Source organism: Rhinoraja longicauda, chromosome 17, assembly GCF_053455715.1.
Source record: "Rhinoraja longicauda isolate Sanriku21f chromosome 17, sRhiLon1.1, whole genome shotgun sequence".
Lineage (NCBI taxonomy): Eukaryota > Metazoa > Chordata > Chondrichthyes > Rajiformes > Arhynchobatidae > Rhinoraja > Rhinoraja longicauda.
In genome coordinates this window covers 43,356,192-43,383,178 of record NC_135969.1, presented here as the reverse complement: position 1 = coordinate 43,383,178, position 26,987 = coordinate 43,356,192, and the positions used below count along the sequence as shown (strand labels likewise).

Sequence of the window (26,987 nt, the reverse complement as noted above, 5' to 3'; positions counted from 1 at the left end):
GGTCACAGGAAGAACGTGCAGACTCTACGCAGACAGCACCCGACGTCAGGATCGAACCTGGGTCTCCGGCGAACCTGTGAAGCAGCAACTCTACCTGCTGTGCCACTGTGTGTCGTCCAAGCTGAAATACTGGGAATTACTTTAATCCATTGATTAAGTTTCTAATTTCTTACAACAGCTAGAAATTCTGACATTCAGCCTGTACAATCACCTCTTAGATCATAAGATGTAGGAGCAGAATTAGGCCATTCAGTCCATCGAGTCTGCTCCACCATTCAATCATGCCTGCTCTATCTCTCTCCTTCCTAACCCCATTCTCCTGCCTTCACCCCATAACCCCTGATGCGCGCACTAATCAAGAACCTATCAAGAACCGCCCTGTCTGAGGTAATTTGTCTCTTCTCACCTCCAGTTCTTCACCCTCCCCACTCCCCCGTCCCCACTCCCCCCTGTCCCCACCCCCCATCCCCACCTCCACCATCACCACCTCCACCATCCCCATCCCCCTCATCCCCACCCCCTACTTTCAATCTGAAGAAGGGTCTCGACCCGAAACGTCACCCATCCTTTTCCCCCAGAGATGCTGCCTGACCCACTGAGTTACTCCAGCACTTTTGTGTCTATCTTTGGTAAGAACTTATCAGTCTCTGCTTTAAAAATAACCCAATGAATTGGCCTACCCTTAACGTCGGTGGCAATGAATCCCACAGATTCACCACCCTCTGGCTAAAGAAATTCCTCTTCTTCTAAAGAAAATACCACAAAATTGACACCTGGCAAGTAAAGTGGGCAAGAAAGTGCTGAGGGGGCAAGAATAATGTTTGTGAAGAAGGCAAAAAAATGTCAGGAGTGTTGTTGTGAATAATACATTGGTATTGTGTTGCTCCAAACAGATAGCGAATGGTTAAAGTCTCTAATCCGTCTTCCTTGGAACACACCCTTCTATCTCAATTGCTTCAGGCCAGTTCTCATACTTGTTCTTCTCCTTATTGTTCTTAATGATCTGTAACAAAAACATAACATATCATCAATGTGTTTTTATTCTAGTTAAAAGAGCAAGACTCCTCGTGCTACCAAGATGGCTCCCAGCCCAAGCGACCATGTGCGTGCTATCCACAGAAGCAGATTCTACAATCACATATCACAACCGCTCCACACTCTGAAATCTCTACCTCTACAGATACGCTGTGGACGGCTCGATTGTAATCGTGTATTGTCTTTCCGCTGACTGGTTAGCACTGACTGGCTGCACGGTGGCGCAGCGGTAGAGTTGCTGCCTTACAGCGAATGCAGCGCCGGAGACCCAGGTTCGATCCCGACTACGGGCGCCGTCTGTACGGAGTTTGTACGTTCTCCCCGTGACTTGCGTGGGTTTTCTCCGAGATCTTCGGTTTCCTCCCACACTCCAAAGACGTACAGGTATGTAGGTTAATTGACTGGGTAAATGTAAAAATTGTCCCTAGTGTGTGTAGGATAGTGTTAATGTGCGGGGATCGCTGGGCGGTGAGGACCCGGTGGGCCGAAAGGGCCTGTTTACGCGCTATATCTCTAAATCTAAAAAAAAATAATCTTTCATGTACCTCGCTCGGTACACGTGACAATAGACTAAACTGTAAACTGACTCTTGCCTTCAAATAACAAAATAATATTAAATAACGTCAGCGTGGTACAGTGGCACAGCGGTAGAGTTGCTGCCTCACAGCGCCAGAGACCCAGGTTCGATCCTGTCTACGGGTGCTGTCTGTACGGAGTTTGTACGTTCTCCCCGTGACCTGCGTGGGTTTTCTCCGAAATCTTCGGTTTCCTTCCACACTCCAAAGACGTACAGGTTTGTAGGTTGCTAAACTTAAAAAAGTGGGGATTGGCTGGTTCTACGGTAAAAAATGGGGATTGGACTGGTTCAGTCTGAAGAAGGGTCTCGACCCGAAACGTCGCCCATTCCTTCTCTCCTGAGATGCTGCCTGACCTGCTGAGTTACTCCAGCATTTTGTGAATAAATACGAGGTTTGTAGGTTAATTGGCTTGGTAAAATTGTGAATCGTTCCTAGTGGGTGTGACAGTGTTAGTGTGCGGGGATCGCTGGTCGGCGTGGACTCGGTGGGCCGAAGGGCCTGTTTCTGCGCTGTATCTCTAAACTAAACTCTAGCTAATAAATAGAATAAAGTTACCTGTAACTTTGATGATATATTTATTTTTGCCTAGAATTGAACAATCTGCCATTTTCTGAAAAGTTCGGGCCATTGTCAGAACATGTCTAAGCAACTGAAAAATGGAAAATACTGAAAACATTCAGAAGGACAATGGCCGCAGAGAAACAAAGTTGACATTTTAAATTCAGGACCCTCTGTCTAAACTGGAAACAATCCAAGTTTGTCCAATCTCTGCTCATGGCTCTGAGCTTGAACCCAGGCAGCATTCTGGTAAACCTCCTCTGTACCCTCTCCACATCACGGTGGCGCAGTGGTAGAGTTGCTGCCTTACAGCGAATGCAGCACCGGAGACTCGGGTTCGATCCCGACTACGGGCGCCGTCTGTACGGAGTTTGTACGTTCTCCCCGTGACCTGCGTGGGTTTTCTCCGAGATTTTCGGTTTCTTCCCACACTCCAAAGACGTACAGGTTTGTATGTTAATTGGCTGGGTAAAATGTTTTTTTTAAATTGTCCCTAGTGTGTGTAGGTTAATGTGCGGGGATCGCTGGGCGGCGCGGACCCGGTGGGCCGAAGGGCATGTTTCCGCGCTGTATCTCTAAATCTAAAAGAATCTAAAAACATATTTTTTAAAAATTAAAAAATCCTCTCTGTACGGAGCGACCAGAACTGCACCCAATACTCCAAAGACCGGCCGAACCAAATTTCTACAAAGCTGCAACATACCTTCCTGACTCTTGTACTACATGCCAATTCTCTGAATGCATTCAAGAGAGAGCTAGATAGAGCTCTTAAGGATAGCGGAGTCAGGGGAGAAGGCAGGAACGGGGTACTGATTGAGAATGATCAGCCATGATCACATTGAATGGCGGTGTTGGCTTGAAGGGCCGAATGGCCTCCTCCTGCACCTATTGTCTATTGCCCTGACCGATGAAGGCAAGTATATCACACGCCTTCTTTATCGATCCATCTACTTGTGTTGCCATTTTCAGGGAGCCATGGACTTGACCCTGAGATCCCACTAAGCAGCAATCGGAGGACAGTCGGCAGCAGTGACTGCGGACGGTTCAACAGCCCCGACCGTGGGCGAACAAGGAGGAAAATGATTGAACTTTATTACCTTCCATCACAGTGAGGAATGTGCAATCCACTGTGGTGGGTGTTCATGTTACATTTTATTTTATGTGGCTGTGTGTCTTGTTGCTTTTCACTTAGTATGGCTGTATGGTAACTCAAATGTCACTGCACCTTAATTGGTACACGTGACAATAAATTGATCTTGAATCTTGAATCTGGTCACGAGTCATGCCATTCATTGGAATCTTTCCCCCTGGCATTTAACCTCTGCAAGTGCAACTTTCAGTCCTGTCACAACCAGCTTGGATTAAACTCCATCTGCCATCTCTCCACCCATTTCTGTAGTCGATCCATAACCCACCCTATACTTTGACAGCCATCCTCACTACCCACAACTCCACCAATTTTGGTGTGGTCTACAAAGATGCTAAACAAGCAAAAATACTAACCAAACGAGATCTGAAGAAGGGTCTCAACCCAAAACGTCACCTATTCCTTTTCTCGAGAGATGCTGTCTGTCCCGCTGGGTTTAGTTTGGTTTCCTTTAGAGATACAGCGCGGAAACAGGCCCTTCGGCCCACAGGGTCCGCGCCGACCAGCGATCCCCGCACATTAACACTATCCTACACCCACTAGGGTCAATTTTTACATTGACCAAGCCAATTTACCCTCAAACCTGCACGTCTTTGGAGTGTGGGAGGAAACGGAAGATCCCGGAGAAAACCCACGCAGGTCATGGGGAGAACGTACAAACTCCGTACAGACAGCGCCCGTGGTCGGGGTGGCCAGATGTGATTACTATCCATGACATTCCAGAACAAGACCCCAAGCTGTGCCAACACAAGAGTATGTGAAACAGCTGAATTAAAGAGGAGGAATGTGGTGAGAACAGCCCCGACTAGGAATACAAACCATCTGCGGAGATATACAGTGTACAAATCTCCCACAAGAACAGAGAGACTGTTTGTGCAGCGCCTCTGGAGAAAGAATAGGTGACGTTTCGGGACGGAACCCTTCTTCAGACTGAGAGTGGAGGTGGGGAGGGGAGTGGGAAAAGACCAGAACAAATCAGGGCCGGCAACAGGTGATCTCAGGAAGGGCGGAGCCCACAATGGCCCATTGTTGGCTGGGGAAGGTGTGCTAATGAGAGGGATACAAGGCACAATCTGTGGAGGGAAAAGGCCAGACAAAGGGATTAAAAGTACCATTAGCAAATTTGCAGATGATACAAAGCTGGGTGGTAGTGTGAACTGTGAGGAAGATGCTATGAGGTTGCAGGGTGACTTGGACAGGTTGTGTGAGTGGGCGGATGCATGGCAGATGCAGTTTAATGTGGATAAGTGTGAGGTTATCCACTTTGGTGGTAAGAATAGGAAGGCTGAGTATTATCTGAATGGTGTCAAGTTAGGAAAAGGGGACGTACAACGAGATCTGGGTGTCCTAGTGCATCAGTCACTGAAAGGAAGCATGCAGGTACAGCAGGCAGTGAAGAAAGCCAATGGAATGTTGGCCTTCATAACAAGAGGAGTTGAGAATAGGAGCAAAGAGGTCCTTCTGCAGTTGTACAGGGCCCTGGTGAGACCGCACCTGGAGTACTGTGTGCAGTTTTCCAATGTCTCCAAATTTGAGGATGGATATTCTTGCTATTGAGGGCGTGCAGCGTAGGTTTACTAGGTTAATTCCCGGAATGGCGGGACTGTCATATGTTGAAAGACTGGAGCGACTAGGCTTTATACACTGGAATTTAGAAGGATGAGAGGGAATCTTATCGAAACGTATAAGATTATTAAGGGGTTGGACACGTTAGAGGCAGGAAACATGTTCCCAATGTTGGGGGAGTCCAGAACAAGGGGCCACAGTTTAAGAATAAGGGGTAGGCCATTTAGAACTGAGATGAGGAAAAACTTTTTCAGTCAGAGAGTTGTGAATCTGTGGAATTCTCTGCCTCAGAAGGCAGTGGAGGCCAATTTTCTGAATGCATTCAAGAGAGAGCTAGATAGAGCTCTTAAGGATAGCGGAGTCAGGGGGTATGGGGAGAAAGCAGGAACGGGGTACTGATTGAGAAAGATCAGCCATGATCACATTGAATGGCGGTGCTGGCTCGAAGGGCCGAATGGCCTCTTCCTGCACCTATTGTCTATTGTCTATTGTTTCGGGACGGAACCCTTCTTCAGACTGAGAGTGGAGGTGGGGAGGGGAGTGGGAAAAGACCAGAACAAATCAGGGCCGGCAACAGGTGACCTCAGGAAGGGTGGAGCCCACAATGGCCCATTGTTGGCTGGGGAAGGTGGGCTAATGAGAGGGATACAAGGAACAATCTGTGGCGGGAAAAGGCCAGACGATGTTTCGGATCGGGACCCTTCCATAAGTCGCCCTTCCATTAGCTAGGGTACTGTCCCATTCACCTCTACCCCATTGTGAACATTGGACTTGGAGTCATAGAATCATACCGTGTGGAAACAGGCCCTTCAGCCCAACTTGCCCATGCCGACCAACATGTCCCATCTACACGAGTCCCATATACCTTGCCTCTGGTACTGATGTGCTACAATGCTGAGAAGTATATTCTGCACTCTGTATCTTCCCCTTTGCTCCACCTATTGGACTTGAGTTTGCCTTGATTGTATTTATGTATAGTATCTGATCCGATTTGGTAGGACAAATCAAAATAGGACGTACAGGGTAAATGGTAGGGAATTGAGGAATGCAGTGGAACAGAGGGATCTGGGAATAACTGTGCATTGTTCCCTGAAGGTGGAATCTCATGTGGATAGGGTGGTGAAGAAGGCATTTGGTATGCTTGCCTTTATAAATCAGAGCATTGAGTATAGAAGTTGGGATGTAATGTTAAAATTGTACAGGGTATTGGTGAGGCCGAATCTGGAGTATGGTGTGCAGTTCTGGTCGCCAAATTATAGGAAGGATGTCGACAAAATGGAGAGGGTACAGAAGAGATTTACTAGAATGTTGCCTGGGTTTCAGCACTTAGGCTACAGAGAGAGGTTGAACAGGTTGGGTCTTTATTCTTTGGAGCGTAGAAGGTTGAGGGGGGACTTGATAGAGGTTTTTAAAATTTTGAGAGGGACGGACAGAGTTGACGTGGGTAGGCTTTTCCCTTTGAGAGTGGGGAAGATTCCAACAAGGGGACATAGCTTCAGAATTGAGGGACAAAGGTTTAGGGGTAACATGAGGGGTAACTTCTTTACTCAGAGGGTGGTGGCTGTATGGAATGGGCTTCCGGTGGAAGTGGTGGAGGCTGGCTCGATTTTATTATTTAAGAGTAAATTGGATAGGTATATGGATAAGAGGGGATTAGAGGGTTATGGTCTGAGTGCAGGTAGATGAGACTAGGTCAGGGAGAGTGGTCGGCGTGGACTGGTAGGGCCGAACGGGCCTGTTTCCATGCTGTAGTTGTTATATGGTTATATGGTTATATGGATAGCATGCAGAACAAAGCTCTTCATTGCACTTTGGTACACGTGACAATAATAAACATTAACCTACTTGTGGATTCATCAAAGCAGAGCAGACCTCGTTGTGAACACTGAGGGGGGACACTAGATTGGCGGGGTGACTGTGAGTTTCTGCTTCATCTGGAAGGAATATTCCACAGGTGTAGATTGTGGACGCAGCCCAGACCGTCACACAAACCAACCTCCCTTCCATTGACTCCATCTACACCTCGCGCTGCCTCGGCAAGGCCAACAGCCCAGACCATCACACAAACCAACCTCCCTACCATTGACTCCATCTACACCTCACACTGCCTCAGCAAGGCCAGCAGCCCAGACCATCACACAAACCAACCTCCCTACCATTGACTCCATCTACACCTCACGCTGCCTCAGCAAGGCCAGCAGCATAATTAAGGACTGGTCTCACCCCGGCCCCCCCTCATCCCCCCCCCCTCCCCCCCCACTCTGCCAATGAGCAAAAGGTTCAGATGTGTGCAAACGTACACCTCCAGATTCAGGGACAGTTTGTTCCCAGCTGTTATCAGGCAACTGAACCATCCTACCACAACCAGAGAGCAGTGGTGAACTACAATCCATCTCATATTCCACCGGGTGGCAGCCTCGCCAACAGTCTGTCTGTTTTTTCGTCTTTTTTGTTATTGTTTGTTTTAAAAGTTTGTGTTAATGTTTTCTGGTTTGTTTTATGTGGGGTAGGGAGGGGGGTGGGGGGTGGGGGTAGGGGACCGGGGGAAACTTTTATTCAATCTCCTACCTTGCCGGAGATGCGATTGTTTTCCGGATCGTATCTCCGGTCGCTCTGCGGCCTAACATGGCGGAGCTGGCGGCCTTGCTCGAGACTGACTGTGAGCCCCACCGTGGGGGCCCTGGCCTTACCATCAGAGCGTGCAACCCCTTGCCTGGGATCGACGCTCCAACCGCGGCCTGCGGACTTCAACATTGAGGAGCTCGCAGTCTCGGGCAGAGACCGACTTCGGGAAGCTCCAAATCACAGGAGGTTCGACCAGCCCCGACCCGGGGTAGATGCCCGGCAGGAGTAGAATTAGGCCATTCTGCCCATCGAGTCCACTCTGCCATTCAATCATGGCTGATCTATCTCTCCCTCCTAACCCCATTCTCCTGCCTTCTCCCCATAACCCCTGACACCCGCACTGATCAAGAATCTATCTAACTCTGACTTTAAAATATCCACTGACTTTGCCCACAGCCTTCTGTGGCCAAGAATTCCACAGATTCACCACCGCCCTCTGACTAAAGAAATTCCACCTCATCTCCTTCCTAAAAGAACATCCATTGATTCTGAGGCTGTGACCTCTAGTCCTGGGCTCTCCCACCAATGGAAACATCCTCTCCACATCCACTCTATCCAAGCCTTTCACTAGTCTGTGCGTTTCAATGAGGTCCCCCCTCATGCTTCTAAACTCCAGCGAGTACAGGCCCAGTGCCGACAAATACTCATGGTATGTTATTATTATTTATCGTTTATTATTTCCATTCTTTATCCATACCTGTTCAAATGGACTTTTCCCCTTAATCGGCTTCGCTCCCACAAACACCCAGTTGTCTCGAAAGCCCAGGGAGAAAATTAAAGAACTTCCCAGCTCAGTAAATAACTTTTTTGCTTCATCGTTCATCCTGTCAAACAAAATTGAAAATGCTTCAAGAGATCGTGCAGATTTAAAAAAGTAGATTTAACTGTGAAAGACCCACGTAAAAACATGGTGGAGGGGTGGATAGAGGGAGAACTATCTATGTGCTGGCGTGACGGGGGTGGGCAAGAAAGACCGAGACAAAGGGGGGGTGTTACTTAACATTGGAGAATTCAATGTTCAGACCAAAGGTAGACACAGAGTGCTAGAGTAACTCAGCGGGTCAGGCAGCATCTGTGGAGAACATGGATAGGTGATGTTTCACAGAGTGCTGGAGTAACTCAGCGGGTCAGGCAGCATCTCTGGAGAACATGGATAGGTGACGTTTCACAGAGTGCTGGAGTAACTCAGCGGGTCAGGCAGCATCCCTGGAGAACATAGATAGGTGACGTTTCACAGAGTGCTGGAGTAACTCAGCGGGTCAGGCAGCATCTCTGGAGAACATGGATAGGTGAAAGCATCCAGAGAATTGGCCTCCACTGCCTTTTAAGGCAGAGAAATCCACAGATTCACAACTCTCTGACTGAAAAGGTTTTTCCTCTTCTCCGTTCTAAATGGCCTACCCCTTATTCTTAAACTGTGGCCCCTGGTTCTGGATTCCCCCAACATTGGGAACATGTTTCCTGCCTCTAACGTGTTGTCTTTCCATTTGTATTAAACTTCCATGTCACTAAGCCACCATTTTAACGAGCCAGAGTGTGTTAAAGACTCACTTTGTTGATGGGTCATCGAATGAAGCAAGGAGCAGAATCGTCGGAAGCTTTATATCTTTTAAGAAATCCACAAGCTGTTCAATTTCTGACGAAGAAAAAAAGAGCATTGTTGAACGTTCCATTTATTAATGTGTTACATTTGCAGTAATAGTGAGATTCATATAGTATAAGAAAATAACTGCAGATGCTGGTACAAATCGATTTATTCACAAAATGCTGGAGTAACTCAGCAGGTCAGGCAGCATGTAGGGAGAGAAGGAATGGGTGATGTTTTGGGTCGAGACCCTTCTTCAGAATGAAGAAGGGTCTCGACCCGAAACGTCACCCATTCCTTCTCTCCCGAGATGCTGCCTGACCTGCTGAGTTACTCCAGCATTTTGTGAATAAATACCTTCGATTTGTACCAGCATCTGCAGTTATTTTCTTACACAACCAGCATGTGCAGGTCTTTGTTTCCGCCTCTTAAACCCGCTCTGCTGGTTATACAGACTGTGGGTGATCAGTGACCGAATTCCATTCACCTGCCATTCCATACTCCAGCATTTTGTAAATAAATCAAATAGTGAGGTTCATCTCCATTCAAATCTGCATTCAAATCATAATATTCTATTCACAATTTCCTGTTCGAATCCGGGTCTCCGGCGCTGTAAGGCAGCAACTCTACCGCTGCGCCACCGTGCCGCCATTTTGAATGAGTGAATGAATGGATTGTCACTAGTGCCAAGTCACAGTGACAATACCCAAGGTATGCAAATTGTCGCCGCTTAAAGGGCGCTGACAAAGTTACAAAGTACCCTGCGCCTGGTCCTTCTTTCGTCTACCCCCTCTCCTCCCCCCTCCCTCCCACTTGTTAGTCTCCCCACACCGGGTCCTCCTTTGTTTTCCTCCCCCTTTTAATTTAATTTGATAGAGTCATAGATTGATACAGTGTGGAAACAGGCCCTTCGGCCCAACTCGCCCACACCGGCCAACTGCCCTAGTCCCAATTGCCAGCGCTCCAACCCTGTCCAATCCATGTACCTGTCCAACTGTTTCTTAAACGATGGGATAGTCCCAGCCTCAACTACCTCCTCTGGCAGCTCGTTCCTACACCCACCACCCTCTGTGTGAAAAAGTTACCCCTCGGATTCCTATTAAATCTTTTTCCCTTCACCTTGAACCTATGTCCTCTGGTCTTCGATTCCCCTACTCTGGGCAAAAGATTGTGCATCAACCCGATCTATTCCTCTCATGATTTTGGACACCTCTATAAGATCACCCCTCATCCTCCTATGCTCCATGGAATAGAGACCCAGACTACTCAACCTCTCCCTGTAGCTCACACCCTCTAGTCCTGGCAACATCCTGGTAAATCTTTTCTGAACCCTTTCAAGCTTGACAATATCTTTCCTACAACATGGTGCCCAGGACTGATCGCAATACTCTAAATGTGGTCTCACCAACGTCTTAAGGATAGTGGAGTCAGGGGGTATGGGGAGAAGGCAGGAACGGGGTACTGATTGAGAATGATCAGCCATGATCACATTGAATGGCGGTGCTGGCTCGAAGGGCCGAATGCCCTCCTCCTGCACCTATTGTCTATTGTCTATTGTCTATTATACAACTGCAACATGACCTCACAACTTCTATACTTGATTTAAAATATATATATTTTGATTGAATTATCTAGCGTGTAAACACAAGTCCTGACAATTTTTAAACTCTTCAGCAAAATAAAACAAACTTTCTTTTATGAAAAATGTCTTACTTCCCGTCCACATGTCGAAAAAGTTGATGGTTATTAGTTGACCATTGGTTGCTGTGGAATAAAGGCATCAGGTTACACATCATAAAATGTGACTTGACAATATAAAGTTATCATTAACAACAGTTCTCATTTTCTTGGATCGTTCACTCACCATTTACTAAAGCAATGTTTATTCCTTTCCCGACGTTATTCTTTACGGTACTTATTAGCCTGTTTGTGGGAGAAACGGAAAGATATCTCAAACAATGGCGATACTCAAAAGTGCTGGAGGAACTCAGCGGGTCAGGCAGACTCTGCGGAGGGAATTGACAGGGGACGTCTCGGGTCCAGACCCTTCTTCGGTCCTTGACTCGGAAGAAGGGCCCCGCCCCATAATCTCATCAGTCCATTCCCTCCGCAGATGCTGCCTGACCCGCTGAGATAATAGTGCCACACGAGCCTGCACACGAAGCAAGAATGACATTTGAACTTCGAGTAAGGGAATAGATTGTGTTCAAACACAAATCTGTTAATGTACTAAGTTAAACTAATCACCTCTGCCTGCACAAGATCCATATCCCCCATCCTCTGCATATCCATGTGCCTGTCGAAAAATGTCTTAAACACCACTTTAGCATCAATAGACAATGACAATAGACAGTAGGTGCAGGAGTAGGCCATTCGGCCCTTCGAGCCAGCACCGCCATTCACTGTGATCATGGCTGATCATCCACAATCAGTACCCTGTTCCTGATTTCTCCCCATTTCCCTTGACTCTGCTCTATCTAACTCTCTCTTGAATGTATTCAGAGAATTGGCCTACACTGCCTTCTGTGGCAGAGAATTCCACAGCTTCACAACTCTCTGGGTGAAAAAGTTTTTCTTCATCTCCGTTCTAAATGGCCTACCCCTTATTCTTAAACTGTGGCCCCTGGTTCTGGACTCCCCCAACATCGGGAACACGTTTCCTGCCTCTAGCGTGTCCAATCCCTTAATAATCTTATATGTTTCAATAAGATCCCCTCTCATCCTTCTAAATTCCAGCAAATACAAGCCTAGTCGCTCCAGTCTTTCAACATATGACAGTCCCGCCATTCTGGGAATTAACCTAGTAAACCTTCGCTGCACGGCCTCAATAGCAAGAATGTCCTTCCTCAAATTTGGAGACCAAAACTGCACACAGTACTCCAGGTGTGGTCTCACTAGGGCCCTGTACAACTGCAGAAGGACCTCTTTGCTCCTATACTCAACTCCTCTTGCTATGAAGGCCAACATGCCAATAGCTTTCTTCACTGCCTGCTGTACCTGCATGCTTACTTTCAGTGACACCCAGATCTCATTGTACTTCCACTTTTCCTAACTTGACACCATTCAGATAATAATCTGTCTTCCTGTTCTTGGAAGGAAAATGGACGAATAAAAGTGGAAAAAATATGATTTAACGGCACCTGTTACGAAGTGAAATAATATGACTCTGTGGTCGTGGGCATTTAACTGGATCTTAGTAAGCACAGAAATAAATATTAAAGACATTAGAAATGTAAATATTAGGTTTAGAGAGGAGTATTCAATAAAACATTTCTTTTGGAAGAATTATATTCCCATGGTAGCGCAGCGGTAGAGTTGCTGCTTTACAGCGAATGCAGCGCCGGAGACTCAGGTTCGATCCTGACTACGGGTGCTGCACTGTAAGGAGTTTGTACGTTCTCCCCGTGACCTGCGTGGGTTTTCTCCGAGATCTTCGGTTTCCTCCCACACTCCAAAGACGTACAGGTATGTAGGTTAATTGGCTGGGTAAATGTAAAAATTGTCCCTAGTGGGTGTAGGATAGTGTTAATATACGGGGATCGTTGGGCGGCACGGACTTGGAGGGCCGAAAAGGCCTGTTTCCGGCTGTATATATATGATATGATATGATATGATATGAACATTGATAATAGGTTTCCAGCCTAGTTTGGCGTTGCATGAGGTGTGGTTCGTAGAGTCATAGAGTGTGGAAGCAGTCCCTTCGGCCCAACTTGCCCACACCGGCCAACAATGTCCCAGCTACACTAGTCCCACCTGCCTGCATTTGGTCCATGTCCCTCCAAACCTGTCCTATCCATGTACCTGTCTAATTGTTTCTTAAACGTTGGGATTGTCCCAGCCTCAACTACCTCCTCTGGCAGCTTGATTCATACGCCCACCACCCTTTGTGTGAAAATGTTACTCCTCAGATACCTATTAAATCTTTTCCCCTTCACCTTAAACCTGTGTCCTCTGGTCCTCGATTCCCCTACTCTGGGCAAGAGACTCTGTGCATCTACCTGATCTATTCCTCTCATGATTTTAGACCTCTATGTGGTGTAGAGGTATAGACACAAAAGCTTTTCACTGTACCCCGGCACACATGACAATAAACTAAACTGAAGTGAAGTGAGAACAGAGTTATAGGAGGAATGGCTCACGTTTCACCGTTGAAACAAATGTTGGGCCCAACAACATTCGCTGCTCCACTGGTGATCTTAAAGGGAAATTGATCTTCTGGACATTGCGTTTCCATTTGGCACACGAACGTCTTATGGTTTGGATCCGTAAGCTCTAAAAACAAAACATTTCACACATTTTAAAGATGTAACTTAAAACATGCTGCGTTTCTCCCTGGCTTACACCTGAGGAAACATCGTTATCCTCAGAAGTTAAGTCTGTGTAGGAAGGAACTGTGTCGTATTGCGAGCAAATTTGGGGCCCGTGTTTGAGGAAGGACGTGCTGGATCTGGAGAGGGTCCAGAGGAGGATTACACGAATGATTCCAGGAATGAGTGGGTTAGCACATGATGAGCGTTTGACAGCACTGGGCCTGTACTCGCTGGAGTTTAGAAGGTTGAGGGGGGACCTCATTGAAACTTACAGAATAATGAAAGGCTTAGATAGAGTGGATGTGGAGAGGATGTTTCCACAGGTGGGAGAGTCCAGGACCAGAGGGCACAGCCTCGGAATTAAAAGGCTCTCTCTTGGAAAGGAGGTGAGGAGGAACTTCTTTAGTCAGAGGGTGGTGAATCTGTGGAACTCATTGCCACAGAGGGCTGTGGAGGCCAAGTCAGTGGATATTTTTAAGGCAGAGATAGACAAATTCTTGATTGGAACGGGTGTCAAGGGTGATGGGGAGAAGGCAGGAAAATGGGGTTAGGAGGCAGAGAGCAGCCATGATGGAATGGCGGAGTGGACTCGATGGGCAGAATGGCCTCATTCTACTCCTGTAACTTGTGAACTGCAGATGATGGTTTACACCAAAGATAGACACAAAATGCTGGAGTAACCCAGCGGGTCAGGCAGCATCTCTGGAGAAAATGAATAGGTGACATTTCGGGTCGAGACCCTTCTTCAGATGAGATCTTATATATTTCAATCAAATCATCTCTCCCTCTCATAAACTCTAGTAGATATAACAAGCCTGTCCAAACTTTCATCGTAGAGAGACCCATCCATTCAGGGTGTCAGTCTAATCAGCCACAGGGGAACAATACCACACATTTACATAGAGCTCTAGGGGCTAGCGGAATCAAGGGGTAAGGGGAGAAGGCAGGCACGGGTTACTGATTGTGGATGATCAGCCATGATCACGATGAATGGCGGTGCTGGATCGAAGGGCCAAATGGCCTCCTCCTGCACCTATTTTCTATTAAACTTTACACAAAGACAGGTGGCTTTGTTGGCTTTACCTTTATTACAAAGGAAAGCACGGGCATTTTTAGTTTAGTTTAGTTTAGAGATACAGTGCGGGAACAGACCGACCAGTGATCCTCATACACCAACACTATCCTACACACACGGGGGACAATTTACAATTTTACCAAAGCCAATTAACCTACAAACGTCTTTGGTGTGGGAGGAAACCGGAGACCCCGGTGAAAACCCTTTGTGGGTCACGGGGAGAACGTACAAACTCCGTACCGACAGCACCCATGGTCAGGGTTGAACCCGAGTCTCTGGCGCTGTGAGGCAGCAACTCTACCGCTGCGCCACCGTGCCGACCTTCTCTCCAGTACACTCACTACAGAGTGCCGGCAATCAGAGGCTGCATTCGTGCGTGCTTGTGGTTCAGGCATTGGGTACACTTGCCTTCATTGGTCAGGGCATCGTACATGAGAAGCAGGGTGGCATGTGGCAGCTCTATAGCATTTTGGTTCAGCTGGTTTTGATGTATTGATGTATTCTAGTCATCCATGTGGAGGCTTTGGAGAGGGTGCAGAGGAGGTTTGCCAGCACATCGACTGGACTAGAGGGTATTAGCCACAAGCAGAGTGTGTAGGACAGAACTGCAGATGCTGGTGTAAATCGAAGGTAGACACAAAATGCTGGAGTAACTCAGCGGGTCAGGCAGCATCTCGGGAGAGAAGGAATGGGTGACATTTCGGGTCGAGACCCTTCTTCAGACTTCAGCAGCTGAGGGGAGACTTTATAATGGCTGTACAATGTTTATAGATGTTTATAAAATCCTGGGATGGCAGGACTTTCAAATGAAGAAAGACTGGATAGACTCGGCTTGTACTCGCTGGAATTTAGAAGATTGAGGGGGGATCTTATAGAAACATATAAAATTCTTAAGGGGTTGGACAGGCTAGATGCAGGAAGATTGTTCCCGATGTTGGGGAAGTCCAGAACAAGGGGTCACAGTTTAAGGATAAGGGGGAAGTCTGTTAGGACCGAGATGAGAAAGTTTTTTTTCACACAGAGAGTGGTGAATCTGTGGAATTCTCTGCCACAGAAGGTAGTTGAGGCCAGTTCATTGGCTATATTTAAGAGGGAGTTAGATGTGGCCCTTGTGGCTAAAGGGATCAGGGGGTATGGAGAGAAGGCAGGTACAGGTTACTGAGCTGGATGATCAGCCATGATCATATTGAATAGCGGTGCAGGCTCGAAGGGCCGAATGGCCTACTCCTGCACCTATTTTCTATGTTTCTATGAGGGGCGTAAATAGTGTCGGCAGTCAGAACCCTTAACCCAGGGTGGAAATGTCATAGATAGTGGGCTTAGCTATAAGATGAGAGAGGCGGAGTTTAAAGGAACACAGAGAGTGATGGGGCCTGGGACACAGAGGGTGATGGGGCCTGGGACACAGGGAGTGATGGGGCCTGGGACACAGAGGGTGATGGGGCCTGGGACACAGAGGGTGATGGGGCCTGGGACACAGAGGGTGATGGGGCCTGGGACACAGAGGGTGATGGGGCCTGGGACACAGAGGGTGATGGGGCCTGGGACACAGAGGGTGATGGGCCCTGTAACACAGAGGGTGATGGGCCCTGTAACACAGAGGGTGATGGGGCCTGAGACACAGAGGGTGATGGGGCCTGGGACACAGAGGGTGATGGGGCCTGGGACACAGAAGGTGATGGGGCCTGGGACACAGAGAGTGATGGGGCCTGGGACACAGAGGGTGATGGGGCCTGGGACACAGAGGGTGATGGGGCCTGGGACACAGAGAGTGATGGGGCCTGGGACACAGAGGGTGATGGGGCCTGGGACCCAGAGGGTGATGGGGCCTGGGACACAGAGAGTGATGGGGCCTGGGACACAGAGGGTGATGGGGCCTGGGACACAGAGGGTGATGGGGCCTGGGACACAGAGAGTGATGGGGCCTGGGACACAGGGAGTGATGGGGCCTGGGACACAGAGGGTGATGGGGCCTGGGACACAGAGGGTGATGGGGCCTGGGACACAGAGGGTGATGGGGCCTGGGACACAGGGAGTGATGGGGCCTGGGACACAGAGGGTGATGGGGCCTGGGACACAGAGGGTGATGGGGCCTGGGACACAGAGAGTGATGGGGCCTGGGACACAGAGAGTGATGGGGCCTGGGACACAGAGAGTGATGGGGCCTGGGACACAGAGGGTGATGGGGCCTGGGACACAGAGAGTGATGGGGCCTGGGACACAGAGGGTGATGGGTCCTGGGACACAGAGGGTGATGGGGCCTGGGACACAGAGGGTGATGGGGCCTGGGACACAGGGAGTGATGGGGCCTGGGACACAGAGGGTGATGGGGCCTGGGACACAGAGAGTGATGGGGCCTGGGACACAGAGGGTGATGGGGCCTGGGACACAGAGGGTGATGGGGCCTGGGACACAGAGGGTGATGGGGCCTGGGACACAGAGGGTGATGGGGCCTGGGACACAGAGGGTGATGGGGCCTGGGACACAGAAGGTGATGGGGCCTGGGACACAGAGGGTGATGGGGCCTGGGACACAGAGGGTGATGGGGCCTGGGACACAGAGGGTGATGGGGCCTGGGACACAGAGGGTGATGGGGCCTGGGACACAGAGGGTGATGGGGCCTGGGACACAGAGGGTGATGGGGCCTGGGACACAGAGAGTGATGGGGCCTGGGACACAGAGAGTGATGGGGCCTGGGACACAGAGAGTGATGGGGCCTGGGACACAGAGGGTGATGGGGCCTGGGACACAGAGAGTGATGGGGCCTGGGACACAGAGGGTGATGGGTCCTGGGACACAGAGGGTGATGGGGCCTGGGACACAGAGGGTGATGGGGCCTGGGACACAGAGGGTGATGGGGCCTGGGACACAGAGGGTGATGGGGCCTGGGACACAGAAGGTGATGGGGCCTGGGACACAGAGGGTGATGGGGCCTGGGACACAGAGGGTGATGGGGCCTGGGACACAGAGGGTGATGGGGCCTGGGACACAGAGGGTGATGGGGCCTGGGACACAGAGAGTGATGGGGCCTGGGACACAGGGAGTGATGGGGCCTGGGACACAGAGGGTGATGGGGCCTGGGACACAGAGGGTGATGGGGCCTGGGACACAGAGGGTGATGGGGCCTGGGACACAGGGAGTGATGGGGCCTGGGACACAGAGGGTGATGGGGCCTGGGACACAGAGGGTGATGGGGCCTGGGACACAGAGAGTGATGGGGCCTGGGACACAGAGAGTGATGGGGCCTGGGACACAGAGGGTGATGGGGCCTGGGACACAGAGAGTGATGGGGCCTGGGACACAGAGGGTGATGGGTCCTGGGACACAGAGGGTGATGGGGCCTGGGACACAGAGGGTGATGGGGCCTGGGACACAGGGAGTGATGGGGCCTGGGACACAGAGGGTGATGGGGCCTGGGACACAGAGGGTGATGGGGCCTGGGACACAGAGGGTGATGGGGCCTGGGACACAGAGGGTGATGGGGCCTGGGACACAGAGGGTGATGGGGCCTGGGACACAGAAGGTGATGGGGCCTGGGACACAGAGGGTGATGGGGCCTGGGACACAGAGAGTGATGGGGCCTGGGACACAGAGAGTGATGGGGCCTGGGACACAGAGGGTGATGGGGCCTGGGACACAGAGGGTGATGGGGCCTGGGACACAGAGGGTGATGGGGCCTGGGACACAGAGGGTGATGGGGCCTGGGACACAGAGGGTGATGGGGCCTGGGACACAGAGAGTGATGGGGCCTGGGACACAGAGGGTGATGGGGCCTGGGACACAGAGAGTGATGGGGCCTGGGACACAGAGGGTGGTGGTGGAGGCAGATACGATAGTGGTGTTTAAGATGCTATTACATAGGCACGTGGATATGCAGGGAATGGAGGGATATGGATCACGTGCAGGCAGAGGAGATTAGTTGGTCTTGGCATCTTGGTCAGCACGGACATTATGGGCCGAAGGGTCTGTTCCTGGGTAGGAAGGAACTGCAGGTGCTGGTTTAAACCGAAGACTGACACAAAAAGCTGGAGTAACTCAGCGGGTCAGGCAGCATCTCTGAAGAAAAGGATTAGGTGACGTTTCAGGTCGAGACCGTCCTTCAGATTGAGAGTCAGGGGAAAGGGAAAGGTGAGATATAGACGGTGATTATAGAACAGATGAATTATGATGTGCAAAAATGAACGATGTTCACAATGGTCCATTGTTGGCTGTGGGCTAGGTACTGATGAGTTACACAGACAGTGCTTCTGCATTGTAGTGGTCTGTGCTCTGTGTTAATATAACTTTTGTTTCTAGTACAAAGTGTTCATATTTAAAAACTGACCTTTGAACGTAATATTATTTAATGGAAGATGTTAAACAAGAGTCCATACCGTTCGGATATTTCATAGGTTTCATTCTTACTTCAAGAACAATCATTTTCTTGGCGATGTACACCATTATTCCACTGGCAAGCAGCAGCACAGAACCACGTAGTATCACTGTAAGGAGGTATTAAACATAATTAGCCTTCCGCTGTGTAGACCGTTTCTGTAGTGTAGCGGTTATCACATTCGCCTCACACGCAAAAGGTCCCCAGTTCGATCCTGGGCAGGAACATCATTTAGGGGTGGCAGGGTGGTGCAGCGGTAGAGTTGCTGCCTCACAACGCCAGAGACACGGTTCAATCCTGACTACGGGCGCCGTCTGTACGGAGTTTGTACGTTCTCCCCGTGACCTGCGTGGGTTTTCTCCGAGATCTTCGGTTTCCTCCCACGCTCCAAAGACGTACAGGTTTGTAGGTTAAGTGGCTTGGTATAAATGTAAATTGTCCCTAGTGTGTGTAGGATAGTGTTAATGTGCGGGGATCGCTGGTTGGCATGGACTCGGTGGGCCGAAGGGCCTGTTTCCGAGCTGTATCTCAAAACTAAACTGAACTAAACTGAAAGCATTACAATTTAACATTGAAAGCTGTCGGTTGATATTCTGAAGATAGACACAAAAAGCTGGAGTGACTCATTCACAAAATGCTGGAGTAACTCAGCAGGTCAGGCAGCATCTCGGGAGAGAAGGAATGGGTGATGTTTCGGGTCGAGACCCTTCTTTAGACAATTTATTATTGACTATCTCTGACATCTCCCTCCCGTTTCTGGACCTCACCATCTCCATCACAGGAGAAAAACTAGTGACGGACATTTATTACAAGCCCACCAAAAAAGTTCTCCTCCAAGCTGGAGTAACTCAGCAGGTCAGGTCCTGTCTCAGGAGAGAAGGAATGGGTGACGTTTCGGGTCGAGGCCCTTCTTTGGACTGAGTGTCAGGGGAAAGGGAAACGAGAAACATAGACGGTGATGCAGAGAGATATAGAACAAATGAATGAAAGATATGCAAAAAAATGACGTGAAAACGCACACCTCCAGATTCAGGGGCAGTTTCTTCCCGGCTGTTATCAGGCAACTGAACCATCTTCCCACCAACTCGAGAGGAGTCCTGACCTCTCATCTACCTCATTGGAGATCCTCGGACTACGTTTAATCGGACTTTACTGGATGTTACCTCGCACTAAACATTATCGCCTTTCATCCTGTGTCCTCATGATCCTCGTGTTCTTGGGCTATGTGTTGTAAATCACAGCATGGCGGCACAGTGGTGCCTTACAGCGAATGCAGCGCCGGAGACCCGGGTTCGATCCTGACTAAGGGTGCTGCCTGTACGGAGTTTGTACGTTCTCCCCGTGACCTGCGTGGGTTTTCTCTTCGGTTTCCTCCCACACTCCAAAGACGTACAGGTTTGTAGGTTAATCGGCTTTAACCCAATTGTCCCTAGTGGGTGTAGGATAGTGTTAATGTGCGGGGATCGCTGGTCGGTGCGGACCCCGGTGGGCCGAAAGGGCCTGTTTCCGCGCTGTATCTCTAAACTAAACTAAACTAAACTAAAGCATTGAGGAGACTTAAAAAGGATTCAACGTTTCAAACTTTAAATTTATTACCATCTAGTTATCTCAAACTCAAAATCTAGATATTTGGCCCCGAGCCCGATATTTTGAGAACTCTGTGATATTCACTGGAGTTTAGAAGGATGAGAGGGGATCTTATAGAAACATATAAAATTATAAAAGGACTGGACAAGCAAGATGCAGGAAAAATGTTCCCAAAGTTGGCCGAGATCCAGAACCAGGGGCCACAGTCTTAGAATAAAGGGGAGGCCATTTAAAACTGAGGTGAGAAAATACTTTTTCACCCAGAGAGTTGTGAATTTGTGGAATTCTCTGCTACAGAGGGCAGTGGAAGCCAAATCACTGGATGGATTTAAGAAAGAGTTAGATAGAGCTCTAGGGGTTAGTGGAATCGAGGGATATGGGGAGAAGACAGGCACGGGTTATTGATTGGGAACGATCAACCATGATCACAATGAATGGCGGTGCTGGCTCGAAGGGTCAAATGGCCTCCTCCTGCACCTATTTTCTAATAGTGAATGTTAGAACATAGAACATAGAAAATAGGTGCAGGAGTAGGCCATTCGGCCCTTCGAGCCTGCACCGCCATTCAATATGATCATGGCTGAACATCCAGCTCAGTAGCCTGTACCTGCCTTCTCTCCATACCCCCTGATCCCTTTAGAAAAAAGGGCCACATCTAACTCCCTCTTAAATATAGCCAATGAACTGGCCTCAACTACCTTCTGTGGCAGAGAATTCCACAGACTCACAACTCTCTGTGTGAAGAAATGTTTTCTCTTCTCGGTCCTAAAAGACTTCCCCCTTATCCTTAAACTGTGACCCCTGGTTCTGGACTCCCCCAACATCGGGAACAATCTTCCCGCATCTAGCCTCTCCAACCCCTTAAGAATTTTATATGTTTCTATAAGATCCCCCCTCAGTCTTCTAAATTCCAGCGAGTACAAGCCCAGTCTATCCAGTCTTTCCTCATATGTAAGTCCCGCCATCCCAGGGATTAATCTGGTGAACCTTCTCTGTACTCTCTCTAAGGCAAGAACGTCTTTCCTCAGGTTAGGAGACCAAAACTGCACACAATACTCCAGGTGCGGTCTCACCAAGGCCCTGTACAACTGCAGCATAACCTCCCTGCTCCTAAACTCAAATCCTCTTGCTATGAATGCCAACATACCATTCGCTTTCTTCACTGCCTGCTGCACCTGCATGCTTGCTTTCAATGACTGGTGCACCATGACACCCAGGTCAAGTTGCATCTCCCCTTCTCCCAATCGGTCACCATTCAGGTAATATTCTGCTTTCCTGTTCTTGCCGCCAAAGTGGATAACCACACATTTATCCACATTATATTGCATCTGCCATGCATTTGCCCACTCGCCTAATCTATCCAAGTCACTCTGCAGCCTCCTAGCATCATCCTCGCAGCTAACACTGCCACCCAGCTTCGTGTCATCCGCAAATTTAGAGATGTTGCAATCAATTCCCTCGTCCAAATCATTAATATACACTGTAAATAACTGGGGTCCCAGCACTGAGCCTTGCGGTACCCCACTAGTCACTGCCTGCCATGCCGAAAAGGACCCGTTTATTCCTACTCTTTGCTCCAGAATGTTCCAGAAACTCTGCATTACTTTTCCTCTCTGTTCTAATCCATGGAAAATTACAGTCACGGCCTTCTCCCGGGTGGAAATGTCAAGGACTAGGGGGCATGGTTCACAAGTTCACGTGATAGGAGTAGAATCAGGCCGTTCGGCCCATCGAGTCCACTCCGCCATTCAATCACGGCCCATCTCTGCCTCCTAATCCCATTTTCCTGCCTTCTCCCCGTAACCCTTGACACCCGTTCTAATCAAGAATTTTCTATCTCTGCCTTAAAAATATCCACTGACTTGGTGGGAGGTGAGAGGGGCAAAGTTTAAAGGCGCCGTACGGGACTAGTTTTTCCAATTTTACACACAGAGGGTGGTGGGGGCCTGGAACGCGCTGCCAGGGGTGGTGGTGGAGGCAGCTACCATAGTGGTGCTTAAAATGCTTTGAGACAGGCAGATATGGAGGGAATGGAGGGATATTGGTCGTGCAGGCAGAGGAGATTACTTTAACTTGGCTTCGTGTTCAGCACACACATTGTGGGCCGAATGGCCTGTTCCCGTACTGCTCTGTGTTCTATGAAACGCTTTGCAAGTTTCTCATTTGAGTTAAGTCTCCGGCAGTAAAAGCAAGAAGTTCTAGAAATAATCAGTGGTCTAAAGTCCACAGTTACCAACAATAACTTGGCAGGTACTTTGGGCCTGACCTTATTAATATACAAGCATAAATCACTTTTGATTATCAATGGATTTTGACGTGTGTTGAGAAGTGTCAGTGAAAGTTTGTAAAATAGAGAATTAATTCTTGCATCACTGAAATCCTACATATAAGTATCAAAGTCACCGTGTTTCTGTTTAGTTTAGTTTAGAGATACAACGCGGAAACAGGCCCTTTCGGCCCACCGGGTCCGCACCGACCAGCGATCCCCGCACATTAACACTATCCTACACCCACTAGGGACAATTTTTACATTTACCAAGCCAATTAACCTACAAACCTGCACGTCTTTGGAGTGTGGGAGGAAACCGAAGATCACGGAGAAAATCTACACAGGTCACGGGGAGAGCGATGGAACCCGGGTCTCCGGCGCTGCATTCGCTGTAAGGCAGCTTAAAGCCCTCAGCTTTAAAAAAAACGTTAAAAAATAAAACCCCACCTGTAGGCCTCATTTCTCTGTCAGACCAGTCACCAGGTGTTTGAATAACATTTATCTGTATTTTCAAAGCTGTTGTAGATCCTCCTTCTGTATGATCAGCCTTGTAGCATTTCCTGAAATGGCACGCAATCAAAGTAATTAAAGCAAGTTGAAGCTGTTTAATTCAAAGAGCACTCAATTAGTCTGCCGTCTCTTCAATTCACTGAACATTAAGTCGAGCACGTAGGTCAATTGTTGAAGGTGAATGTTAGTGCGGTTTAGTTTAGTTTAGAGATACAGCTTGGAAACAGGCTTTTGGATACAGCTTGGAAACAGGCCCTTCGGCCCACCGAGTCCGTGCCAACACTCCTGTTCGCACTAGTTCTATGTTATCCCACTTTCACATCCACTCCCTACACACTAGGAACAGTTTACAGAGGGCCAATTAATCTATCAAACCCGCACGTCTTTGGGATGTGGGTGGAAACTGGAGCACCCTGAGGAAACCCACTCGGTCACAGGGAGAACGTGCAAACTCCACACAGACAGCAGCCGAGGTCAGGATTGAAAGCAGGCGTTTGGCGCTGTGAGGCAGCAGCTCTACCCGCTGCGCCACTGTGAAGCCTGGAGTCTTTCAACCCTGGAAGCTTAGTGTGACATTGCCGGCCACACAATAAATACTTAGAATTCTTCAGCAAAACACAAAGGGCTGGAGTGACTCAGCAGGTCAGGCAGCATTTGTGGAGAGAATGGATGGGCGTTGTTTCGGGTCTGGATGCTTCTTCAGGATTGTTGGAGTGGGAGGAGAAAAGCTGGGAGAGAGAGGCGGGGTGGGACGAAGTTTGGTCACACTGTGAACCTTGTCACCCTCATTACATTTCTCAAACGCTCTTTAAAGCAGAAAAGATTTGGTTCAGATAAAGTAGCAGAATGAAACCTTTCCTATCCATGCACCTGTCCAAATTTCTTTTAAATGCTGTTATGGTACCTGTGACACGGAGGTGCAGCGGTAGAGTTGCTGCCTTACAGCGCTGGAGTCCTGGGTTTGATCCCGACTACGGGCGCTGTCTGTACGGAGTTTATACGTTCTCCCCGTGACCTGCGTGGGTTTTCCCCGATATCTTCGGTTTTCCCCCACACTCCAAAGACGTGCAGGTCTTAGTGAGGTCTTAACCTAACGTGCAGACGTGCAGGTCTTAACCTGACGTGCAATGACGTTAGGCTAATTGGCTTGGTATAAGTGTAAATTGTCCCTAGTGTGTGCAGGATAGTGTTAATGTGCGGGGATCGCTGGTCGGCGTGGAACCGGTGGGCCGATGGGCCGGTTTCTACACTGTATCTCTAAACTAAACAAAACTAAAAACAAGAAAGTGCAGATGCTGGAATCTTGAGCAAAACACTGGAAGAGTACTGGAAGAACTCAATAGATCAGACAGCACCTGTGGACTCTGTTTAGTTCGTCAGACCCCTTCTGCATGCAACTCACTGGCCAAGGAAACAGTCAACATGAAAATAGGGCGTTGGACTCATTTAATTTTATTACTGGGTTTAATAAAACAGGGTTTATTACAGGGTTTAACTCATTTAGTTGGATAAGTATAAAACATATAAAATTCTTAAGGGGTTGGAGAGGCTAGATGCGGGAAGATTGTTCCCGATTTTGGGGAGTCCAGAACAAGGGGTCACAGCTTAAGGATAAGGGGGAAGTCTTTTAGGACCGAGATGAGAAAACATTTCTTCACACAGAGAGTGGTGAGTCTGTGGAATTCTCTGCCACAGAAGGTAGTTGAGGCCAGTTCATTGGCTATATTTAAGAGGGAGTTAGATGTGGCCCTTGTGGCTAAAGGGATCAGGGGGTATGGAGAGAAGGCAGGTACGGGATACTGAGTTGGATGATCAGCCATGATCATATTGAAAGGCGGTGCGCACAGGCTCGAAGGGCCGAATGGCCTACTCCTGCACCTATTTTCTATGTTTCTATGTTTCTAAACATTCAGTAAGGCATTTCTAGCATGGAAGATAGACACAAAATGCTGGAGTAACTCAGCGGGTCAGGCAGAATCTCCGGAGAGAATGAATGGGTGACGTTTCGGGTCGAGACCCTTCTTCAGACTGAGAGTTAGGGGACGGGGAGACAGGGAAATGGAAGGGTAAGGTGTGAAAACGCCTGATCAAAGCAGATGCTGCTGAGGAAATGTAGAAGGAGTCATTGCTAACCGAGGGGACGTGACAACAAGGCACTCAAGCAGTAATATTTAATCAGGAGGGTTGAACAAGGATGCGGGAAGCACACAGAGAGAGGGGAAGCAAGGATCATTTTCAGTAGGACAATTCCTCCCCCCATCCTCGTTCTCCAACCATTGTTACTGAACTAGTAGCCCTGAATTCTGTCCTTCTCAATACAGATTTACTTTAATAATAATAATAATAATGCATTACATTTATATAGCGCTTTTCAAACACTCAAAGATGCTTTACAGGGATTTCTAGAACATAGAGAAGTGAATAAATAGATAAATAAGTAAACAAACAGAGAAAGGAGACAGAAGGTGAGGTGACCTTCAGTGGTTGAAGGCAGTGCTGAAGAGGTGAGACTTCAGTGATGTTTTGAATGTGGTGAGTGAGGAGGAGTCTCTGACGGTTTGGGGATACAGCATGGGGGTTTAGTTTGGAGATACAGCATGGAACCAGGCCTTTTGGCACACCGAGTCCGTGCCGACCAGCGATCACCTGTACATTTTCTGTCTTGCACAGTCGTGACAATTTACACAAGCCAATTAACCTACAAACCTGGACGTCCTTGGAGTGTGGGGGGAAACCGGAGCACCCGGAGAAAACCTTACGCAGGTCACGGGGAGAACGTGCAAACTCCGTACAGACAGCACCCATGGTCTGGATGGGACCCGGGTCTCTGGCGCTGTAAGGCAGCAACTCTGCCGCTGCGCCACCGTGCCACTTCCCATAACAAGCATTCGTGGAAAGACATTCGTGCCATAGAGGGAGTACAGAGAAGGGTCACCAGATTGATTCCTGGGATGGCAGGACTTTCATATGAAGAAAGACTAGATAGACTCGGTTTGTACTCGCTGGAATTTAGAAGATTGAGGGGGGGATCTTATAGAAACTTACAAAATTCTTAAGGGGTTGGACAGGCTAGATACAGGAAGATTGTTCCCGATGTTGGGGAAGTCCAGAACAAGGGGGCACAGTTTAAGGATAAGGGGGAAGTCTTTTAGGACCGATATGAGAAAGTTTTTCTTCACACAGAGTGGTGAATCTGTGGAATTCTCTGCCACAGAAGATAGTTGAGGCCAGTTCATTGGCTATATTTAAGAGGGAGTTAGATGTGGCCCTTGTGGCTAAAGGGATCAGGGGGTATGGAGAGAAGGCAGGTACGGGAATACTGAGTTGGATGATCAGCCATGATCATATTGAATGGCGGTGCAGGCTCGAAGGGCCGAATGGCCTACTCCTGCACCTATTTTCTATGTAAGATCACCCCCCCCCCCCCGGCTTCTCACAGTTGACCGTCGAGCTGGTTGTGCGTTTATTAATAACCGAGTGTCCGTGATTAAGCACCGTGTTCTGGTATATCGACCATGTTGCAACATGAGGATTGTTTCGATCCCACGTTTGTGGTGTTGGGAGACCTTGCCCACGTCATGCCCCGTGACTTGCAGCGTGCCACACCTGTGTGTGCTGGCATCCCTGCCAACTGTCGGCACTGTGCCCGCTTATTGTGCTCAGCTTAACAATGACCTGAAGATGCAGTGAAACAAGGTGTGGCTTGGAACACAATCCTCCCCTTGTTTGGCTAACTGACCCTTTCATCCAGAACCCAGATAGTTTTACAT

The 26,987-nt window shown here is 48.8% G+C and overlaps 1 protein-coding gene and 1 non-coding gene across 2 annotated transcripts in view; one reads left to right on the top strand and one right to left on the bottom strand.

Moving 5' to 3' along the window:
- Positions 1–859: 859 nt before the first annotated feature.
- The window catches only part of LOC144601663 (protein FAM3C-like), a 41,912-nt gene continuing 15,784 nt past the window's right edge, over positions 860–26,987 (bottom strand). Inside the window, exons 2-9 of the mRNA XM_078413900.1 lie at positions 23,155–23,267; positions 18,853–18,960; positions 13,234–13,366; positions 10,959–11,017; positions 10,808–10,858; positions 9,061–9,145; positions 8,207–8,333; positions 860–1,003 (exon numbers count right to left, since the gene is read on the bottom strand). Coding sequence (XP_078270026.1) covers positions 914–1,003; positions 8,207–8,333; positions 9,061–9,145; positions 10,808–10,858; positions 10,959–11,017; positions 13,234–13,366; positions 18,853–18,960; positions 23,155–23,167 — 666 coding nt within the window. The 5' untranslated portion in view covers positions 23,168–23,267 and the 3' untranslated portion in view covers positions 860–913. The remainder of the gene's footprint in view (positions 1,004–8,206; positions 8,334–9,060; positions 9,146–10,807; positions 10,859–10,958; positions 11,018–13,233; positions 13,367–18,852; positions 18,961–23,154; positions 23,268–26,987) is intronic.
- On the top strand, positions 19,006–19,078 carry trnav-cac (transfer RNA valine (anticodon CAC)). Its single transcript has one exon. It is a non-coding gene; the product is annotated as a tRNA-Val (tRNA).